Source organism: Oncorhynchus tshawytscha, linkage group LG02 (assembly GCF_018296145.1).
Source record: "Oncorhynchus tshawytscha isolate Ot180627B linkage group LG02, Otsh_v2.0, whole genome shotgun sequence".
In the NCBI taxonomy this organism is placed as follows: Eukaryota; Metazoa; Chordata; class Actinopteri; order Salmoniformes; family Salmonidae; genus Oncorhynchus; species Oncorhynchus tshawytscha.
In genome coordinates, this window is record NC_056430.1 from 70,152,373 (window position 1) to 70,172,683 (window position 20,311).

At 43.9% G+C, this 20,311-nt stretch overlaps 3 protein-coding genes across 3 annotated transcripts in view; all 3 read right to left on the reverse strand.

Annotated features, from left to right (window-relative positions):
- LOC112234944 (regulating synaptic membrane exocytosis protein 1-like) overlaps positions 1–3,932 on the reverse strand; it is a 65,117-nt gene extending 61,185 nt beyond the window's left edge. Inside the window, exon 1 of the mRNA XM_042305404.1 lies at positions 3,763–3,932. Within this exon, the coding sequence (XP_042161338.1) occupies positions 3,763–3,932 (170 nt within the window). The remainder of the gene's footprint in view (positions 1–3,762) is intronic.
- Positions 3,933–6,485: 2,553 nt separating this feature from the next.
- LOC121840786 lies at positions 6,486–7,617 on the reverse strand. The gene is made up of 2 exons (XM_042305997.1): positions 6,757–7,617; positions 6,486–6,621 (listed from the first exon to the last, which is right to left on the reverse strand). Exon 1 carries the CDS (start codon positions 7,611–7,613, stop codon positions 6,978–6,980), a length of 636 nt encoding a protein of 211 aa, XP_042161931.1. The 5' UTR covers positions 7,614–7,617; the 3' UTR covers positions 6,486–6,621; positions 6,757–6,977.
- A 3,343-nt stretch (positions 7,618–10,960) lies between these two features.
- LOC112234934 (stromal membrane-associated protein 1) lies at positions 10,961–20,241 on the reverse strand. The gene is made up of 10 exons (XM_024403257.2): positions 19,957–20,241; positions 19,310–19,443; positions 18,968–19,053; positions 18,767–18,842; positions 18,275–18,343; positions 17,099–17,174; positions 16,542–16,669; positions 16,000–16,219; positions 12,122–12,483; positions 10,961–11,845 (listed from the first exon to the last, which is right to left on the reverse strand). The coding sequence occupies exons 1-10, from the start codon at positions 20,072–20,074 to the stop codon at positions 11,711–11,713; spliced, it is 1,404 nt and encodes a 467-aa protein (XP_024259025.2). The 5' UTR covers positions 20,075–20,241; the 3' UTR covers positions 10,961–11,710.
- Between the last annotated feature and the right edge of the window lie 70 nt (positions 20,242–20,311).

A 20,311-nucleotide genomic window follows, 5' to 3' on the forward strand; every position in this document is an offset into this window, starting at 1 on the left:
CTTCCTCTCTCCCTCTGCTTCATACACCCCTCTAAGAAACTCTACAACCTCTGTTAGCTCATCAATATTTGAAAGGGGATTCTATATTTACTTAACTGAAACCACAAATGCTCTAAGGGGAAGATTTCCTGTTTCGTTAGCGGGTGTTGTTTCACCACATTGGGGCGGTAGCTAACTGCTAAATGCTAAATGCTGTAAATTCTTTGAGCATGCTAGTTCAGTGTTCAGTTCAGTCCTGCTTATTAGTGTGTTAGAATGGTGCTCAGCACTCCTACTACACTCTCAACCATGTCTATAGTGTCCAGTAATACCATCTCTCTTAAGCCACGTGTGCAACACCCTGATTCAGAGGACAGTAATGGTCTTGCACATCAACATGGTGTGAAGTTGCTCATTTCACACCTTCTTTGAAAACTTTTACAGAGGACAGGATAGAGAAAGTCAATAGACCATCTTTCTTCACCTGCTGCATCTGCTGCAACAACACCTACAGAGATGAGTCACCCATGGTACAGATACAGTAGCACCAGTATTAAGAGCAGAAGCTCCAGGTGCTCTGTTCCCACAGGCTGACCTAAGGGGTAATCATTAGTCCAGGATGAGGCCTCTGGGCTGGGCAACAGACCTGGACACAATGGCCTCTCCCATGACGGAGGTGGAGGTAGTGAGATACAGGAACCTATCAGTTTATCACCAGCTGCTTAGCTCCCAGGTACCATAAGAACACCTGGGTCATATTCATTAGTGCCCACCGTAGCAAAACGTTTTGCAACGGGAAACAAAAAGGACAATTTTTTTATTGGACAAGTTCAGTCCCTCCCCATTTTGGTCCGTTTTCTTCCTTTTGGTGTCTAATGAATAGCGCCCAGAACAGTCGGGAGGGCCTGTGTGGCCATGTTATATCATTGTCACAACAGACTAGCTTGATATCATCTATTGCATGTGTAATAATCATGTGCTACATTGTTCATTGTTCATCGGAAACGTTCACTGAGCTGAAGTGAATGGGGAAAGTCATTTGTTGGATGGCCGCATGCCAAGAACGTGGGACCATAGGCCTAATGCTTGCCCTGTCTATTCAAAAGACCCTGATCACAATGCCATACTACTAGACTGTATTAGACGTTAAATGCTCAATGGAAATATATGAGTTTAGTAACGATGTGCAACAACCCACTGGGCACACACTGGTTGCATCAACGTTGTTTCCACATCATCTCAATTAAATGACATTGAACCAAAGTGGAATAGACATTGAATTGACACCTGTGCCCAGTGTGAATGGTTCTGAAGTTGCGTGTCTGAGTAATGTGTGTCTCCCCAATGCATCCCATGATGCACAGCAGGGGCGCAACTTTCACTGGGGTCGGAGACATGTTCCTCCCCCACATTCTGAAATGGCATCACCCCACCCCCCAGTTTTATCATTGGAATGTGATACAAAACAGGTGTACTTTAGGACCATGTGGACGCCTCCGAGCAATCTGGTAGGATGTTTGGAGTGTTTATCCGACTGGATTTTTTTTTTAAACTATAATTAGGTCCCCCCCACTTCTAAAACCAAAGTTGCCCCCTGATGCACAGGAAGAATGGGAATGCCGCAGAATCCATGGAAAGTTCACACACAGCCCCAGTCTTTCACTCTCTTTCTTTGTTTCTTTCTTATATTATTTCTCTCTCTCTGTCTGTCACACACACACACACTCTCTCTATTCCCTATTCTCCCATATGCCATAAACATTCCGGACACAAGGCTATTGTGATTCTATACCATTTCTCTTGGAAGCACTGAACCACTACATACAGACCTTAACTTGAGAGCCGCCAACACATGACAGGTTCTCATATTCAAAGGGAATCGTGTGCAACTGTGCACACAGAGCCACAGCAACAGCACAGCAACTGGCCATGACCTTTGCGTGTGCATGGATCATCATATAAATGATTGGCTAAATGATGAGGGCATTATTTACAGAAGCTGTGGAGGGCTCAAGCCTCATGGAACATTAAATACATCACTTCCTCTCCCAAGGCACGAGATAGCTCCAGCCCTGGCTCCCCCAGACTTCAACCAGGAAATGAAACAGTGCAATGCAATTGCAGCAAACAAGGATGTCAAAAATCACTTTGAACAGGCTAGATATCTTACATAGTGTATTGCTGTTGGAAATTGGACTCGATTAAGCCTTCGGTGAGGATGAGCAAAGTGAATGTTTGTAACACAGCATGAGTCACGTAGTGCACTATGGATGTTCCCTATTACCACACGTTTTAAGATGGTCTCAAAATTATATAAGCGACTTTCATTCACCTCATTGCATTGTGTTGGGAACCGACCGGTGGGAAAACCAAAGAATAACCTATACATCCGTTCACGGGGGAAGGAGCACAGAATAGATGTTTAGGACAACAGTGGACTAGAGCTGAACACGAGAGGCGCACGGCACCTACACGCTGCATACACGTTTTCCGAATAAAATAGGTTCAATAACTGATTAATTCGATATCAGTTGAATTGATACTGGTTTGAGGTGTTTTAAAACCAGACATTGGCTATAACTGGTCGAGCTTCAATTCCCCCTATCATGCTTAGCTCGAATGCCCGGACTTACATCACATGGTGAGATTTCCAACCAGTGCAACCACACCCACTCTCGCTCATCGCCGAGGGTAGGGGAAAATGGCACCACACCAGTGTAACACGATTGTCGGGCATTAATACGAATGATTTGTGCCAGGCTCGCAATGAAGCATCATTGTAGTTTTAATGTCACCATCATCTTGTTGGACGTCGACGGTGTCATAAAAAGCAACAGGTGACATAAACAGCAACAGTTCGATATCTTGCACACCGTTGATGTTGTGTTAAGGACAGCTACCAAGCCTTGCCAGCCATCAAGCTGCTTCGGTAAGGTGGTGTTGTCGGTTGTGTACGCGGCGGTGTCAAAGCAACAAAACAAAAAATACTTTGGGAAAGGAGGAAGAGATGGAAAGATTCAGGGAGGGAGGGGGGCACGCAGTCCTGTGGTATGATTCATCCAGTGCTCCCCCACTGGTACACCCCGTCTCCCCTCCTCGGCCACCCGCGCGAGGCTACACCTGTATCTCGTTTGACCCGATTTCCCCGTCCTTATCAATGACTACCTCCATCACCATCGACTGTCACGACGAGGATACCTTGATTAGCTATTCACCTTGTAAGCTATGTCCACACTAGGATGAATTTCAATCATATAGGCTAGGCTACACCTGACGTTCCTTATGGGGGCTTTGGAGAAGAGCGCATAGCCTATACTGGATTTGAGCAAAGCTAAACCATTGACAGGCCTATAAACTGTGATCCCCCCGAATAGCCGAATCCCAAAACGAACCCCAGTATCCAACCTGGTGTGAATTATTCATACAGTGGCAAGCAAGGGAACACCGTTAGCGTGGGCTATAACATCTGTAGGCTATACGGAAATTACAGCCCAGTATTAGGGAACACCGTTAGCGTGGGCTATAACATCTGTAGGCTATACGGAAATTACAGCCCAGTATTAGGGAACAATAGGGGATGCAACGAGTTGTGGTGGTTGAATGGGTGTGAAATGTGACTACAATGGTAAACGACAGGCATATTGGTAACATATTGGGACTAATAGGTGGCGGATGGCCGCTCGTGCGTCTGCCTTCTGGACACAGACACCTCGCTCGTGAATGGGGGTGTTGCGTTCGGGGTTCCACCGAGCACCGTTCAGGGAAAGGAAATGTAGCCCTTACTTTAACACGGCTTCCTCTTTCTCCTCTTCCTCCTTCTGCCGATCCATTACGGCCATGATTATTTTCCTCTCCTCCTCCGTGAGATGGCTGAGGTCCGGCAGTTCGGGAACGGTCGGCGGCGCGGTGGGTGGGCGAGGGCCGCCCTGGGGCCCCACCGAGGCGGTCGACATCTTTTCCACCAGCACCCCTCCTTGGCTTGCTACTGTCGTTTCGACTGACAGAATCCCTGCTGCTTAGCGTTGCGAGCCACACCTCACGACATCGTCCACGGGTAGAGCAGCAGCTCTGGTGAATAGGGCAAGCCGCCGCTGCTCATGGTTGTTGCAGGCACCCACGGTTGTGCTTTTGTTTCTCGTCCTCCTCGGCTTTTTTCTCTCCACCTCCTCACTCTCTAGTCTCTCGCTTCTCCCCCCCACCCCCCGCCGGCCCGCCGCTCCCCTCCACCACCGCCGGTTTTACGGGAAGCCCATCTCCACGCCAAGAGATGACACAAGCAAGCCGAGGGACCCTCTAGATGGACTGGCTTTGAGCTGTGATGCCCTCGCGCCACCGGACACGGGCTCGGTGATGCTGGACGGTGGTAAAGTTAGGCGGAGTCTGTGTGTTGCGTGTGTATCCCCCCTCCCCAGGGAGATGGAACAGTCAATGGGAATGCAGCCCCCAGAGCTCGCATCTTTCTTCCTTATGATTGTGCACGCACTTTTACGAATTTGAGAATTATTTAACCAGGTAGGCTAGTTGAGAACAAGTTCTCATTTGCAACTGCTACCTGGCCAAGATAAAGCATGCAAGAACAACACGTTTTCCAACCTCACTTATTTCAGGAGTCACGCCACCCTGGCTGGCACAACACACACACACACACACACACACCTGCAAATATTAACCAAAAACAGAGTTCAACGTCTTAGACTTTACAGCGTTCAGTTTGATTCCTTAAAGTTGCGTCAGAGATGCAAATGGCAATCACCCTTCCCAGCTATATTTCAAACAATATTCAACATAACATATAGCTGGATGAACATACAGTGTGTATCAGTAGAGTCGAATAACATATTTGATTGTCAATAAAATAGGATCAGTACAATGGACATCCTGCAATGAGTTTCTCAGTCACGATAAAGAAAAAACATTTCAGCACCATGGACAGAGACATTTACGCACAACTCCTAAGTATCATAATTGCAACAGTTTTAAATCAGCTAATGCTAGTTTTTACTATCTATCCATTCACTTCATTGTCGAGCCCTTGTCTTTTGAAGTATATTAAACAAAAAATGCACGACGACCATGATACTGGCTAGTCTATACAGTAGAATTTACATACATGTCAATGAACTGAAAGTCAAAACCCCTACGCTGTTATGCTGACTGTGCAACTATTTTCTCATTACCAATGAAGCGCACTCAATTAATTTGAAACATTCTTAGTCACAAGATTCCCCAAAACTCTCCAGAAAACGCCTGAGGTATATTGAGTAGTTATTTAAGAGTTTACTGTAGACTAAATGCGTATTAATTGTAGCTCAAGTTGTTGCTGTCGAGTATCAGTTCTAATGGTCGGCTATTCATCCGTTTGTATTGAAACCCAGACCCAAACACTGGCTTCGGTTTCTTTCCAATTACGTAATGTCACCGGGCTCGAGTCGGAGTCCATCCACCAGATGGCAATGCTACCGACCGAGTCCGTTCGATTACGTCACCGAGGAAGTGACTGTACTGTATTGACGTCAACTACCAGTGGTGCAGAATTCTGTCATAATTTAGGTCGTGACTACTAGCAGTCAGAACTGGATATTTTTAGCCTCTTGCTGTAACCTAAATGGAGATGGCTATTGGTTTCAGCTTTCATTATCATAACATTGTGTTGTAAAAGAGCCCTCGGAAATGGAACAGAATAGTGAATTGAATTGAGAACAGGGTTGGTGTTTTGTTGGTGGTGGTTTGAAAAATGAGGGGAAACATAAACTATTGCCATGTCATATCATCTGTTATATGTCTTAATCTGACAATAGCTCACAAAGAACAAACTGAAAACAACTTGCTTTACATAAACACCTTGTCTACATTATGCCTGTGGTTAAACTCCTGCACACACATGGGTGTTTTCATGATGCATCAACGTGTTGTAATAGACGTCAATACCGTGGGTCAGTCATGTCTAAGGAGACAACTGCAATGTAAACCTCATCATAACAGAATCATAACCTAGGGTACAATCATATGATGGAAATCCTCAGTAGCCAGAGACAATCCATCTCCAATTATCATACTTATTCACAGGTATAAATCTCCCACAGGAATTCCTAATAAGGGAATATCCCCATATCCAACAGCTGATAAAAGCATCATTATGAGGGGAACCATTATAATTGTGCTTACTACTCCATCTTGAGGCCCTGAGCGAGAATGCCTGTTATTCTCCGGAAAATGTGGACATAACTGATCGCATTAGCGTTGTTACGTGGTTACAAACTTTTCACATAATTGCATATTTCTGAAGGTCACAGTTGCCCTCCTGCTGAAGTCGTTGCCTCGGTTGTCTCAATTCGGAGTTTGAAGGTTAACCAGTGATTTATTGACAAGTAGTTGAACTACGAAACCCCTTCCATTTTCAATGACAGTGATCCCAATGAGAGACAAACACGATCAAATGCAATGACAAAAGGTTTACTGAAGATGGGTGGGGTGGGGTGGGGGAAAGGGATTGGGGATGAAGACAAAGTGTGATAAAAAAAAAAAACAGGAACACCATTGTGGGTGCCTGCATCAGTGATCTCCCTGTGTGGTGTTGTGGTGGCAGGTGAGGCTGCTCACATCCTTGTTGATTTCATCCTCTTTCGTGGAAGCCACTTTAGCCTGAAAAAAACAAAAGGTAGAAAATATAGAAAACCTATTTCACAGACAGGCCATTAACACCGGATATCAGTATCAAAATAGTTGATAAATTATTATATTAAGTACAAAAGAGACTAAGAGTGTATGAGTTATTACTTCCAGGCTTCTTGTTCTTCCCCCTGAGAGCTCTCCAGAGAGATGAGAATAATCCACACCTCTTCTTCTTCTTGGCAGCAGCAGTTGAGATGTCGTTGACATCAGTGGTAGAGGTAGACATTTTCTCAGCAGATTGCTCCAGGCTTGTGGCACTAGCATCAACTTCATGTAAAGCAACAAGGCAACTCTTGGTTGAAACCATAGAAATAGTGATGGTTAGACTACTTCTCTTGGTTGAAACATAAGCCACAAGGACGGTTGGAGGCTCTCGGGGTGGAGTCATTATCCTGAGACATTAGGTTTGTAGCAGACTGGAACAGGTCGTTTTCCACAATGGCAACACTGGTGGACAGAACCTGATACACTAGGCCTGTAGCAGACTGGAACAGGTCGTTTTCCACAATGGCAACACTGGTGGACAGAACCTGAGACACTAGGCCTGCAGCAGACTGGATCAGGTCATTCTCCACAATGGCAACACTGGTGGACAGAACCTGAGACACTAAGCCTACAGCAGACTGGATCAGGTCATTCTCCACGATGGCAACACTGGTGGATAGAACCAGAGACACTAGGCCTGCAGCAGGCTGGATCAGGTTGTCTTCCTCGATGGAAACACTGGTGGACAGAACCTGAGGAGTCTGCAGGAGTGTCAGTGGCTCCCACTCATCCAGGAAGAAGCTCTCAACAGAGGGGAAGCTTCTTCCTTTCAGAGCTGGGGGAATGTAGGGGGCGTAACCAACTGTCCAGAGCAGAGAGCTGTCAATGGCATTCGCGTAGTGGTACTTGTCACCAAGTAACTCTGCAACGTGACTCTCTGACTCTGGACCTTCAAGGGTGTTGAGTTGGGTCACCATTGAGATCCACCCTGAAAGAATCACCAACACAGCACAAGGTCAACAAATAGATGTTTTGCATTTTAAGGAAGGGATATTCTCCTTTTCACTCATGGCAAATAATGTGTGCCTTCCAATAATATCTCCAATTTCTTTAAAGTGTGCCCTCATTCACTACTTCTCAGACATCTTAAAACGTTGGATTGGTGGAGGCATGGGCTAGTGGGATTTTCAACCATATTTATTATACCAGTAATTTCCCTTCAATTCAGTGAAGTGAACAAGTGCACACTTTGGGAGGAAGGAGAGATAATTGGGACATTGTGTAACATAATTTACAGCTTTAAATATTCATTTTGCATGGTTACCATGCTTGGTAACTAACAACAAAAGCCTATACAGCCATCTTCTACTAAGTTTTATTATACACTGCTCAAAAAAATAAAGGGAACACTTCAACAACACAATGTAACTCCAAGTCAATCACACTTCTGTGAAATCAAACTGTCCACTTAGGAAGCAACACTGATTGACAATAAATGTCACATGCTGTTGTGCAAATGGAATAGACAACAGGTGGAAATTATGGGCAATTAGCAAGACACCTCCAATAAAGGAGTGGTTCTGCAGGTGGTGACCACAGACCACTTCTCAGTTCCTATGCTTCCTGGCTGATGTTTTTGTCACTTTTGAATGCTGGCGGTGCTTTCACACTAGTGGTAGCATGAGACGGAGTCTACAACCCACACAAGTGGCTCAGGTAGTGCAGCTCATCCAGGATGGCACATCAATGCGAGCTGTGGCAAGAAGGTTTGCTGTGTCTGTCAGCGTAGTGTCCAGAGCATGGAGGCGCTACCTGGAGACAGGCCAGTACATCAGGAGACGTGGAGGAGGCCGTAGGAGGGCAACAACCCAGCAGCAGGACTGCTACCTCCGCCTTTGTGCAAGGAGGAGCAGGAGGAGCACTGCCAGAGCCCTGCAAAATGACCTCCAGCAGGCCACAAATGTGCATGTGTCTGCTCAAACGGTCAGAAACAGACTCCATGAGGGTGGTATGAGGGCCCGACGTCCACAGGTGGGGGTTGTGCTTACAGCCCAATATCGTGCAGGACGTTTGGCAATTGCCAGAGAACACCAAGATTGGCAAATTCGCCACTGGCGCCCTGTGCTCTTCACAGATGAAAGCAGATTCACACTGAGCACATGTGACAGACGTGACAGAGTCTGGAGACGCCGTGGAGAACGTTCTGCTGCCTGCAACATCCTCCAGCATGACCGGTTTGGCGGTGGGTCAGTCATGGTGTGGGGTAGCATTTCTTTGGGGGGCCGCACAGCCCTCCATGTGCTCGCCAGAGGTAGCCTGACTGCCATTAGGTACCGAGATGAGATCCTCAGACCCCTTGTGAGAACATATGCTGGTGCGGTTGGCCCTGGGTTCCTCCTAATGCAAGACAATGCTAGATCTCATGTGGCTGGAGTGTGTCAGCAGTTCCTGCAAGAGGAAGGCATTGATGCTATGGACTGGCCAGCCCATTCCCCAGACCTGAATCCAATTGAGCACATCTGGGACATCATGTCTCGCTCCATCCAGACTGTCCAGGAATTGGCGAATGCTTTAGTCCAGGTCTGGAAGGAGATCCCTCAGGAGACCATCCGCCACCTCATCAGGAGCATGCACAGGCGTTGTAGGGAGGTCATACAGGCAAGTGGAGGCCACACACACTACTGAGCCTCATTTTGACTTGTTTTAAGGACATTACATCAAAGTTGGATCAGCCTGTAGTGTGGTTTTCCACTTTAATTTTGAGTGTGACTTCAAATCCAGACCTCCATGGGTTGATAAATTTGATTTCCATTGATAATTTTTGTGTGATTTTGTTGTCAGCACATTCAACTATGTAAAGAAAAAAGTATTTAATAAGAATATTTCATTCATTCAGATCTAGGATGTGTTATTTGAGCTGTGTATTTCCTTTTCATAAGAATTAAATCAATTAATATTTGAGTTTTAAGACTGAAATACTTGAATTGTTCTTACCTGAGCTAACGTCGTTGTCCTTAAAAGAACAATGTCCGACTTCAGGGAGAATGAATGAAAAGCTCGCTATAATGCTGTATCCCTCGTTGTTTGTCGATCAAGAACTGAAGATATTTTGAGAGTTCTGGACATATCTCTTGGGTTCTGGAGTTCCATGTGAAGCGTCGGCATTGTGACCCTCTCGGTCGCATAGAGATGGGATTCTTTATGTCCCATATCTGCAGAATGCCATTATGCAAGGTTTAGAATGGAATTCGGTAACACTTTATTTAAATAGTCCCAAGTAGATGGTTTGTAGATGTTCAATAACTGTCAACATTTCAACTAACTACCGCTATCCACTAACCCTAAGCCATACCCTTATCCTAACCCTAGCCTTAAACGCAACCCATACCCGAATTCTAAACGAACCCTAACCTTAGCAAATAGTTGCTTATAAACAGATCGTTGGTTGAAAGTACGCCGGTCTGTAAATCATTTATTTGGAACTAACCAAATAAAATGTGACCTGAAACTCTTTTTAACAACTGTACATTTATTTCAGATACCGCTTTTCATTAAAGATCATCTCAAATACTATTTAAAAATTAAACAAATGTAGGATTCTGACATTAGCTGGTCTTGACTTCGGGTACGGTCTTGAGGCAGTTCTGAAAGGTAGTAGTAGCGGTGGTACAGGGAGGGAGAAGCGTCAGTCGCGATAGACGGGCCCGGAGCTCTTCATCGGGCACCTTCACCGTATCCTCCTCGTGTGGATAGTCAACAACCGAAGGTGTGGCCATTAGCAAAATGTTAATATGTCGTCCTCAAATACTTGTAATTGATTGTAGAATATCGAGTAAACTAGGGTCAACACCCTCACTCTGTTGATGCACTCAAAAGAGATCGTGCTAAAACCATGTCCTGCGTTTTTCCTTACCTGGGAATTTGTTTATTCTTCCTAGATCTCCAGTTCAGTGCTTCTTCATTCAGTTATTTTTCAGAAAACAATTAGTAAATCTTTTTTCTTTACCATGTTGCACAATCAACATAATTCTGTAAGATTTTTAGCCTACTTAAAAGGGAGCTCTTGGCTCTCCGGGTCTATTCCCTCTTATATGATACTAGTGGTGTATTTAACCTGCCAGTTCTGCAAAGGATTGTTAAAGAATGATACCACCCTGACAATTGCATGTGTGTAGCCTAGCCCCACAAAAAAATAGATACATGGGGGAGTAGACATGTTTTAAATGCAAACTTCTGTCCCTTCTTAGGTGTTCTGGTAGAAGTGACATTGATTGTTGTTAATGGCAAAATCTAGAACTCAGAAGTCTAGAATCTAGAACACACATTGGTTTATCATACTTTATTTTGTAGGGGAACCACAGGTAGTTTAAAATGTTATACAGAGCTGTACATAGGAGAGCAGTATTCACAGAAATTATAGCCATGTCTTCTCCTAAAGCTTAAATACTTTTCTTTAATTCTCTATAATAATTTTTATAATGATACAATAAAAGCTTGTGTAACTGGTCCTGCAGCTTTTTCGATATGTTGTCGATGATGTCTTTGTTGTTGTATTTGTTTACGTTGTTGTGGTTGTCATTTGTTTCTTTCCAAAAAAGGAAAATTAAAAGAGTTATGATATCCACAACATGTAACAGGCACTGACTGCCAGCCTGCATATGATGTATGTATGAGCACTCCCAATTTACTCACAAAAAAGAGACGGAAAGAGAGAGCGATGGATAGAAAGTGACAGAAAGAGAGATATGTGCCCCTTTGAATACTTCAGAAATGCTTACTTCCTTCCTTGAAGTAATCACTGATCTGATCGGGTCGTTCAGACTAATAAGACGGTCACCTTGCTTTCACCTGTCCAATCACCAATGGATCTGTGATTACCTGAAAGAAACAAGGAAGGAAGGCTGCATCTCTTCAGTATGCGAACAGAGCCAGATAAACTCGATGTTAGAGAGTGGTCAGTATCAATTGGAGAACGGGCATCAGTTCATAGTGAGGTTTCTGGGGGGGGTTGGATGTTGGATTTTGGACCCCCTGGTTGTGACCCCATCTGCCGCTGTCCTGACCCCCGGGGGGGTCACTTCCAGAGCTGGTTGCTGAGGGTCTGACCGGAGGGTGCGGCAGCCCAGCCTCCCATGGTGGAGGCAGGCTGACCGAAGGCCATGCCCCCCCCGGCACTGTTCAGACTCATCCCTGACATCTGCTGGTTCATCTGGGGAAGACAGTAGGAGAGATGAATAGTAAGGTGTCAGGGTCAGGGAAACACAATATTGCCTGTTACTAAATCAAGCCCTGACCCCAATGCCTTTATATAGATCTGAGAAAATGTGATAGTTAGGTAATGTTACCATATTGCCATACCTAAGTCAACTCCCAAAGACACTTGATATTGTATTCTTATAAATCATCTTATACTTCAAATGCAGTTTACCCCCAGGGGAAAATCCCCAATATGCCAAAGAACGTGACATCAAAAGAACTAACATACCTGTCCCATGTTCCAGTGGCCCTGCTGCCCAGGCTGGACGGCATACATCCCCTGCATGCCCTGAGCGGGCACCATACCCGCGGGCATTCCCCCCTGTGGTACCCCCATCATCCTCGGGGCCATGCCAACCATCCCGGCCGCGGGCGCTTGTCCCATGAAACCGTTGGGCATCGTCATGCCAACCATCATACCGGTGTTGGGTCCCATCATGGCAGCTCCGTTCTGAGCCATCATGGCACCCATGACGGTGGTGGGGGGCATGCCTGTGCCCATGCCAGGGAAGGCCTGGTAGCCAGCAGGGACCTGCTGCTGGGGGATGCCTACTGGAAACTGCATCTGGGCGGGGTTCATGTATATACCAGCTGGAAGGGAGAAAGACAGGAGAAATACAGTTTGAGTTTATTTCAAAATATAATTTTCTTTTAGCCTTTATGACTGCTTGCCATAGATATACTGAGAGTGGGAAAGTGACTGAACAACTTGGTTGGTGACTTGCTTCTGTAGAAGTGTTTGGTATTTACCAGCATGTATTTATATAGCCCAGAGCCAGTTGGAGACCATTTCTAACCTCTGTGTTATTGGTTGGTGTGTGTGTGCACATGCACTTGTGTGTCATGACTCTCCTGGTCAAGGATCCAAGGCCTCAGACCACAGGAGAGGAGAGGGGGGCTGGGCCGGTTATGACACCTCACGTCAATCGTAAATCTTATGCAGCAGAGAACCATCTCCTGATGTTCAGTACCAACCAAAGGAATGCCTCTGTTCTCCAGATTATTTTTGCAGCCAAAACTACAACACCCAAAAAATGAATATTGGAACAATATTTCTAAGACAGGAACGTTAAGAATGGTCAGTGGGGATCTAAAAAATAATAATGTCATGTTGGTTTTCATTTCGTGATGTTTTTAAAAACTGTATGAACCAAATACTGTACCGTAGGAAGGAAACCACCCTTCGGGTGTTAACCTTTTTGGGATAGGGGATAGCATTTTCACTTTTGGATGAATAGCGTGCCCAGAGTGAACTGCCTCCTACTCTGTCCCAGATGCTAATATATGCATATTATTAGTAGTATTCGATAGAAAACACTCTGAAGTTTCTAAAACTGTTTGAATGATGTCTGTGAGTATAACAGAACTCATATGGCAGGCAAAAACCTGAGAGAAAATCCAACAGGGAAGTGGAAAATCTGAGGTTTGTAGTTTTTCAACTCAGCCCCCATTGAAGATACAGGGTGATATTAGTTATGTTTTACTTCCCAAGGCTTCCACTAGCTGTCAACAGTATTTAGAACCTGTTATGAAAATTCTACTCTAAAGGAGGGGCTCATAAGGGCTCTTTGAGTGAGTGGTCTGGCAGAGTGCCACAGCCTCGGTCTGGCAGAGTGCCACAGCCTCGGTCTGGTGCGCTCACGTGAAAGGTAGCTACTTTCCACTTCATTTGTACAGACAAAGGAATTGTCCGGTTGGAACATTAATGAAGTTTTATGTTAAAAACATCCTAAAGATTGATTCCATACTTAGTTTGGCATGTTTCTACGGGCTGTAACATAACTTTTTGAACTTTTTGTCCGACGTTCGGGCGCGACCTGAACGCGCTTTTGGATTAGTTTACTAAACGCCCTAACAAAATAAGATAACTGATGGACATGATCAAACAAATCAAACATTTATGGTGGATCTGGGATTCCTGGGAGTGCATTCTGATGAAGATCATCAAAGGTAAGTGAATATTTCAAATGCTATTTCTGAGTAATGTTGACAACCCAATATGGCAAGTATCTTTTTGGCTGCTTTGTTGTCTGAGTGCTGTACTCAGATTATTGCATGGTTTGCTTTCTCCATAAAGTTTTTTTGAAATATGGCACAGCGGTTGCATTAAGGAGAAGTTTATCTAAAGTCCCATGTATAATAGTTGTATCTTTGTCAATGTTTATTATGAGTATTTCTGTAAATTGATGTGGCTCTCTGCACAATCACCGCATGTTTTAGAACTACTGAACGTAACGCACCAATGTCAACTCAGATTTTTTTAATATAAATATGAACTTCATCAAACAAAACATACATGTATTGTGTAATATGAAGTCCTATAAGTGTCATCTGATGAAGATAATCAAAGGTTAGTGATTCCTTTTATCTCTATTTCTGCTTTTTGTGACTTGGCTGGAAAAATGGCTGTGTTTTTCTGTGGCTTGGTGGTGACCTAACATAATCGTTTGTGGTGCTTTCGCTGTAAATCCTTTAATGAAATCAGACAATGTGGCTGGATTAATGAGAAGTTTATCTTTAAAATGGTGTAAAATACTTGTATGCTTGAGGAATTTTAATTATGAGATTTTTGAATTTGGCGCCCTGCACTTTCACTGGCTGTTGCGGGGTCCTAGACAGGTTAAGTTTGCATCCAATATGATGTTAATACAATATGAAAAACGATTACTCTTTTTTTGTTAAGATATGAATGTGATTTTAGTTTTCTAACGAGATCATACTTTTCATGTCCGTTGCACACACCCTGAATGAGGTCAGACGAACGTGCCAGTGTGATGGAACTGCCCTTTCCAACCAGAGTGCTTAAAATGACTCGCTAAAAACTAACATATTCAGACCAGCAGACATGAAGCGTGAGCTAAACATTACAAATGGCTGGAAACACTGAAACTCAACACGAGTTGAAGAACCTCACTAGACCAAAACATTGACAGTCTGCAACTGTGCATGTAAAAGGATCTAGAACTTTGACCTTCTACCAGAGAAAGGAATGAGAGGATCCCATCTCAGACAATCATTGGTGCATCTGAAGATCAGTTCCGAAGAAACACTCCACTCCAAGCCAGTACAACTAGAAGGATATTGTGAAATCTGGTGGACAATCAGAGCCTTACACCCATCAAGCCATTCCCCATAGAAGGATTGATTGGTTTCAACAGAGAGACAATGAACAAAGACATCTAACTTACACATAAATACATTGCATTTCTTACCCAAACAGGCAGCAGTTAGTGTACAAGGTATAGAATCAATGTGAGAACAGTCCTAGAATGTATCCACAATAAATGTCCCTTTCTCTATCCTTCTCTTTTCCACCCCCTCTCCATTGTGTAACAAGCCATCATATCTTGTCAGTCCACTAGAGACTTTTGTCTCGTGTAAATGTGTATTCTGTGTTATTATTTAGCTAGTTAGTAAATAAATAATTAAATACATTTGTGTAGAATGGAATAATCAGAAAAGGCTGGGGTTCTTACGGATTCAAGAAGTCTGCGATGTTCAGAATGAGACTGATATGAGGTAATGATTAATAAATTACTGTTATCGATATATCTTATATATTTCTTCTAGAGTTTAATTGGGGAGATGGTAACTCATTAAACAACTTCTTCCGTGGTGCCCCAAATTCCTAATGCGTTAATTGTTACATGATTAATTTAATCGAGTAACAATTAAACATAATTGATTCGATAAATAACATTCATCACATTAATCAAAGTCACATCACGATGTGTGCACATGTCCATGCTTATTTATGACAAGGCTCTACAGTGCAACCATTTTACTCGCATATGCGCCTAAATATTTAGTTGTACGACCTGGGATTTTAATTAAGAAGCACAAGTTCTGATGATAATTGTTGAAATGCTTACTTCACTGTACCGCAGCCCTGGAGTGCCATGGTGGATACACTAAGTGTAGATTCATGACCGTCATGCTTGCACCATTATTACAAAGAAAACGTCTTGTTACCTCAAATATTTGTCATTGTTTTGGCATTTCTTTGGCTGCTGCTACACGTGCTCCTTGTAAAATAGGTCAGTGTAGAGCCCTGCATGAGTGTACATACTGTGCATGTGTTAGGCTTGTGTCTGTACTTCTCCTTACCAGGCTGGGCCTGCTGGTGCATCTGAGGCATACTGGTGTTCCCATACAGGGACAGGATGGAGTCCTTGGAGAGGGGTTTCTTGGCCCCGGTGTCCTCCCCCTTAATGCCCCCTCCACCACCAGTCTCACTGAACAGGTCCAGGTCTCCCTGGGCAGAGCCCGAGGATGGGGTTGCTGCTGGGGGTTGTGTTGGGGTGCTGGCTGGGGTACTGGAGCTAGCCTGGAAGAAGAAAGCAAAAACTGTAAGAAAGATGTAAGAAAAGTCGCTAACCCTATTCAGTGTGTTGAGTCTCTTGCTCTTCAAACGTCTCTCACGCTAGCATGCATTGGCCTGCATGGATGTGTGTGAGACAATGGGTAAACAGCAAATTACTCACTGCATTGCAAGCACAATGCTCCACCAACTGAGCCATCGTTCAGATGTAGATGTGCAAGGTAATATGTGTGCATGTAAATATAGAAGTTCAGTATGCGTCTTCATGTTTGTGGGGCTGCGTGTCTCCCTGGACCAGGGAAGTGGTCAGGTCATCAGATTGTGTTACCTGAGAGAACTGAGCAGCAGCATTAGATGAGGGGAGGGGGTTGGACACCATGGGGCCAAAGATATCCAAGTCGCTGCTTGTTGTGCTAGCAGCACTACCGTTGTTAGCAGGGGCAGGTGTTGGTGCATCTAGAGGGATGGGGGAGACAGAGAGAGCAACATAGAAGGGTTAAAACAGATGTGTAAAACAGGTTATACAGGGGAGGAAAAAATGTACATAAAATCAATGTGTGTATTGTTCAGGACTGAGCATTTCTGAATAACTGACTGGTTTAGTACATTTTACATTTGAGTCATTTAGCAGACGCTCTTATCCAGAGCAACATACAGGAGCAATTAGGGTTAAGTGCCTTGCTCAAGGGCACATCGACAAATTTCACCTAGTTAGCTCTTAACTACTAGGCTACCACCCATGGCCGTATGCATCAAGGCAAAGCAGGGTCACATTCAATAGGCACAAAATGAAAGAAAATGGGATGAAACTAGGAAGGACTATCTGAACTTATCCAATAAGAAACTCTCATTTTCATTTTGGAAAACTGATTGGTTTAATCTTACCAAGGCCAAGTAGGTTGACGGGAGGTTCTGCTGTCTTCACAGGACTGGCTTTGGGGGCATGGCGGGTCTCTTCCCTCTTCAGGGGTTGAGTCCAAGAGAAAAGGCATAATGATTGTGAAAAAATAATAATGTAGTCTTGGAAGTAATAATGAAGTTGATGTGTTAAGCTTCTTCCAGACTAATGGCTAAATATGCAGGGCTTCGGTTGAGCATAGGTTTAGTTCATAATGAAAGCAAAGATCCTGAGGAGGTGTACTTCAGATAAGACATGCAAGGGATATTTCAAACCCTCAGCAGTCAAGCCGTCTTAGAGGTCAAAGGTTAGGTGCATCCTCAGCCTTGGGTTACTTGACCACATTCAATGCTTTGTCTAGGAACCAACATGCCGGGAGCTCGATGCCCAGCATTTTAACCCTAAACCCACAGATGGTCTATTTTTAACCATGCCATCAATGTATCAACACGTCAAAGTAACTACACAGTGAGACGCACCACAACAAATCAGTTTGCTGGACATGGTGACCATAAACATTTGTAAATTGATGATTAGTTGTATTAAGTACTGGTATAATGCCAGACCTGTTAACTGTAATGTTTTTCATACAGTTTGCCATACTAGACTGTTAAAGGGCAATTCCACCACTTTTCAACCTCCTTTTCATTATCTCCAGCACAATACCGGTGTCGACGTGTCAAAACCATGCATTTGATTAAAAAGTTCTACATCAAAAACACTAGGAGATTGGTGACATAGGGAGCAAGAAAATACTCTCCCTCTGGCAAAAATAAATAAATCAGTATTTCTTGATTTTAAATCCTGCCCTGTAATGTTACAAGGAAGCAATTTGATATTTTTAACCACAGATCATAGAAACGCGCCGTTTTCACATATGTAGACAATGGTATGGTGCTGGAAAATGAATATGAGTTTGAAAAGCGGCAGAATTGCCCTTTAAGTCTGCTCCCAGTAAACCACTAAAACCTGACCGCTATAGCATGGAGTGTCATGATGAGTGGAACTGTTATAAACAAAATACACATATCATTCTGACTGCAAATCTCAAAAGAGACGAACAGGGTGTACAGTGTGATTGCCGAAAAAAGGAATATGGGTTGGGTTGAGACAGATATCTTATATAAGGAGTCTATAGATGTATCCATTCAAAACCACCGTACTTTGGCATTGTATGACAGCTTGGTTCCTCTATCAGTTTCCTTCTCTCTCTTGCTCTCCTTGTCTTTTGGCTGTAGAGGAATCATCATAAGAGGAAATTAGAAAGAAAATGGAGGAAGAGAGATAAAGGCCTAATCTCGTTTGAATAATGTTCCAAAATGGTTAGGACATAAGCACAATAAAACAGTACCCCAGCAGCAACATAACCACCTGTGGAAATACATGCTAGCAGCCAGTCATTGCGCTAATGCTAGTTAGCATTAGCTAGTGAAACTACCCCCAACTTCCTTCATACCGGAACCAGAGACAAATGGATACAAATGGTATCCAATAGTTAATCTGACTTTAGGGAAGTACATAAAGGGCCTCATTGCCATAACCCCCAAGTATCCCTTTAACCTAACACATAACAAGCAACACTTTGGAGAGTCTACATACAAATAAGACAAGATAAGTAAAACATTCTAGTGTGGCATCAGAGGTGAGATACATACGCTGTGTCCATTGGTCACATTTTTGCTGTAGTATTTCTTCTTCTCATACTTGTCCCTGATGAAGAACTCCACTGCTCTGGGGTCAGGGGTTAAGGGGGAAAAGGTAGCAATATTATGAAGGGGCAAGTACATGTGTTATGGGAAGCTTTTTGGGAACTGCAGTGTGTGAGTGAGAGTGTGTGTGTGTAGTTGTAAGGATACTGGTCTGTCTGAGGCCTTCTGTAGTTGTCTGGAAGGTTGGCCTCATAAAGCTGCCTGGACTTGGAGTTGCCCATATCTACTATGCTCTGTTAGAGAAGAGAAGGAGAGATGGGGGGAAAGAGGGTGGGAGAAAGAGAAGCACAGAGATAGAGAGAAAGAGGGGTGGAGGGTGGATAGTAAAACAGCAGGGGGGACATGATAAGTATGGGTTAAAAAAGTGGCAACTTTGTATTCAACCAGTAGGATATACAAGAAAGAGAGGTGTCTGTGTCAATAAATATAGGTGAATACATGACACTTCTAATTTAGGAATATTGTAAATCCTGGACATTGGCTAATTACCTGTATTTGTGCTGCTGTCCATTGGTCCAGATTGACAGATTTGACCCGTGATATGTGAACCCCAAGGTTCCTGTGGATGCCAGCACATCGGATACAGATAAACACTCCCAGGTTCCATGATGCCCATCTTGGACCTGGCAGGCAGAGACAGGGTCGTACTCATTAGTGCACCGGTTCAGTCTGTTCTCTTCTGTTAGGTGTCTAATGAACACGGCCCAGGTAAGGGAAGATTCAATTTATCAGAACATGTCTGTACCTGTGGTGCAGGTGTCACAATAGGACTTCAGATAGGCAGGCCTTCCCTGTGCATTCTTTTAGAGTGACATGTTTTGACATTTAGGGATAGTTTCCCAGTGGTGACTTTCATGGTGCAGGGGTGTCGAAACTTGCATTTACTTGTATGACTAAAGTTTGGATCATGGTTCAAGGTGCGGTGGGAGACAAAATGCTACCTAGCATAACTATGCTATAGCCTAGAAGCTACCGGATAAATGCTAAAGAGGAAGGAAGGTGTCAGCAGACTAGCTGCTACTTACAGTTAGCATAGCTAGCTAACAACTCAATCGGAGTCTGGCTGGCGAATAACTGAAACAGTTATATAACATCAAATGACATTTAACGAAGTTCACATTGTGTTATATAGTTACCTTTCGCCTCACAATCGGCGCAGTATTTGTTGTCGTCCTCTCTCAGCATTTTGGACAGAATGGCCTGATGCTGCTCGTTGAGTTTCAGGGCCTTCTCTCTCTCTGATCGGGTCGTCATCTTTGCCGATGTTCTATTTGTTCTTTCAATGAAACTGTTTTCTACCTTGAATGTTCGTGATTTTTTTAAACTTTATGATTTAAGACCATAATCAGACAAATGAACGCCTTCGAGAGAAGTGTAAAAACACCCGGAAACGAAATTTGCTCTCCGCCCACAAGAATTTGCGGGAGGCGGGTGGACATACCTAAACGGCTCTCAGGATTGGATGCTGGAGATGACGTATTCTGCTGACGC

What these genes read in the sequence shown, in the direction of transcription:
- LOC121840786 (XM_042305997.1), bottom strand. Translation starts at nt 7,613, where the DNA reads ATGGTGACCCAACTCAACACCCTTGAAGGTCCAGAGTCAGAGAGTCAC.
- LOC112234934 (XM_024403257.2), bottom strand. Translation starts at nt 20,074, where the DNA reads ATGACGACCCGATCAGAGAGAGAGAAGGCCCTGAAACTCAACGAGCAG. An exon ending in AGAAGGCCTCAGACAGACCA is followed by an intron (nt 18,843 to 18,967) that starts GTATCCTTACAA and finishes CCCTGACCCCAG; the next exon opens with AGCAGTGGAGTTCTTCATCA. An exon ending in ATGTGACCAATGGACACAGC is followed by an intron (nt 18,344 to 18,766) that starts GTATGTATCTCA and finishes ATTCCTCTACAG; the next exon opens with CCAAAAGACAAGGAGAGCAA.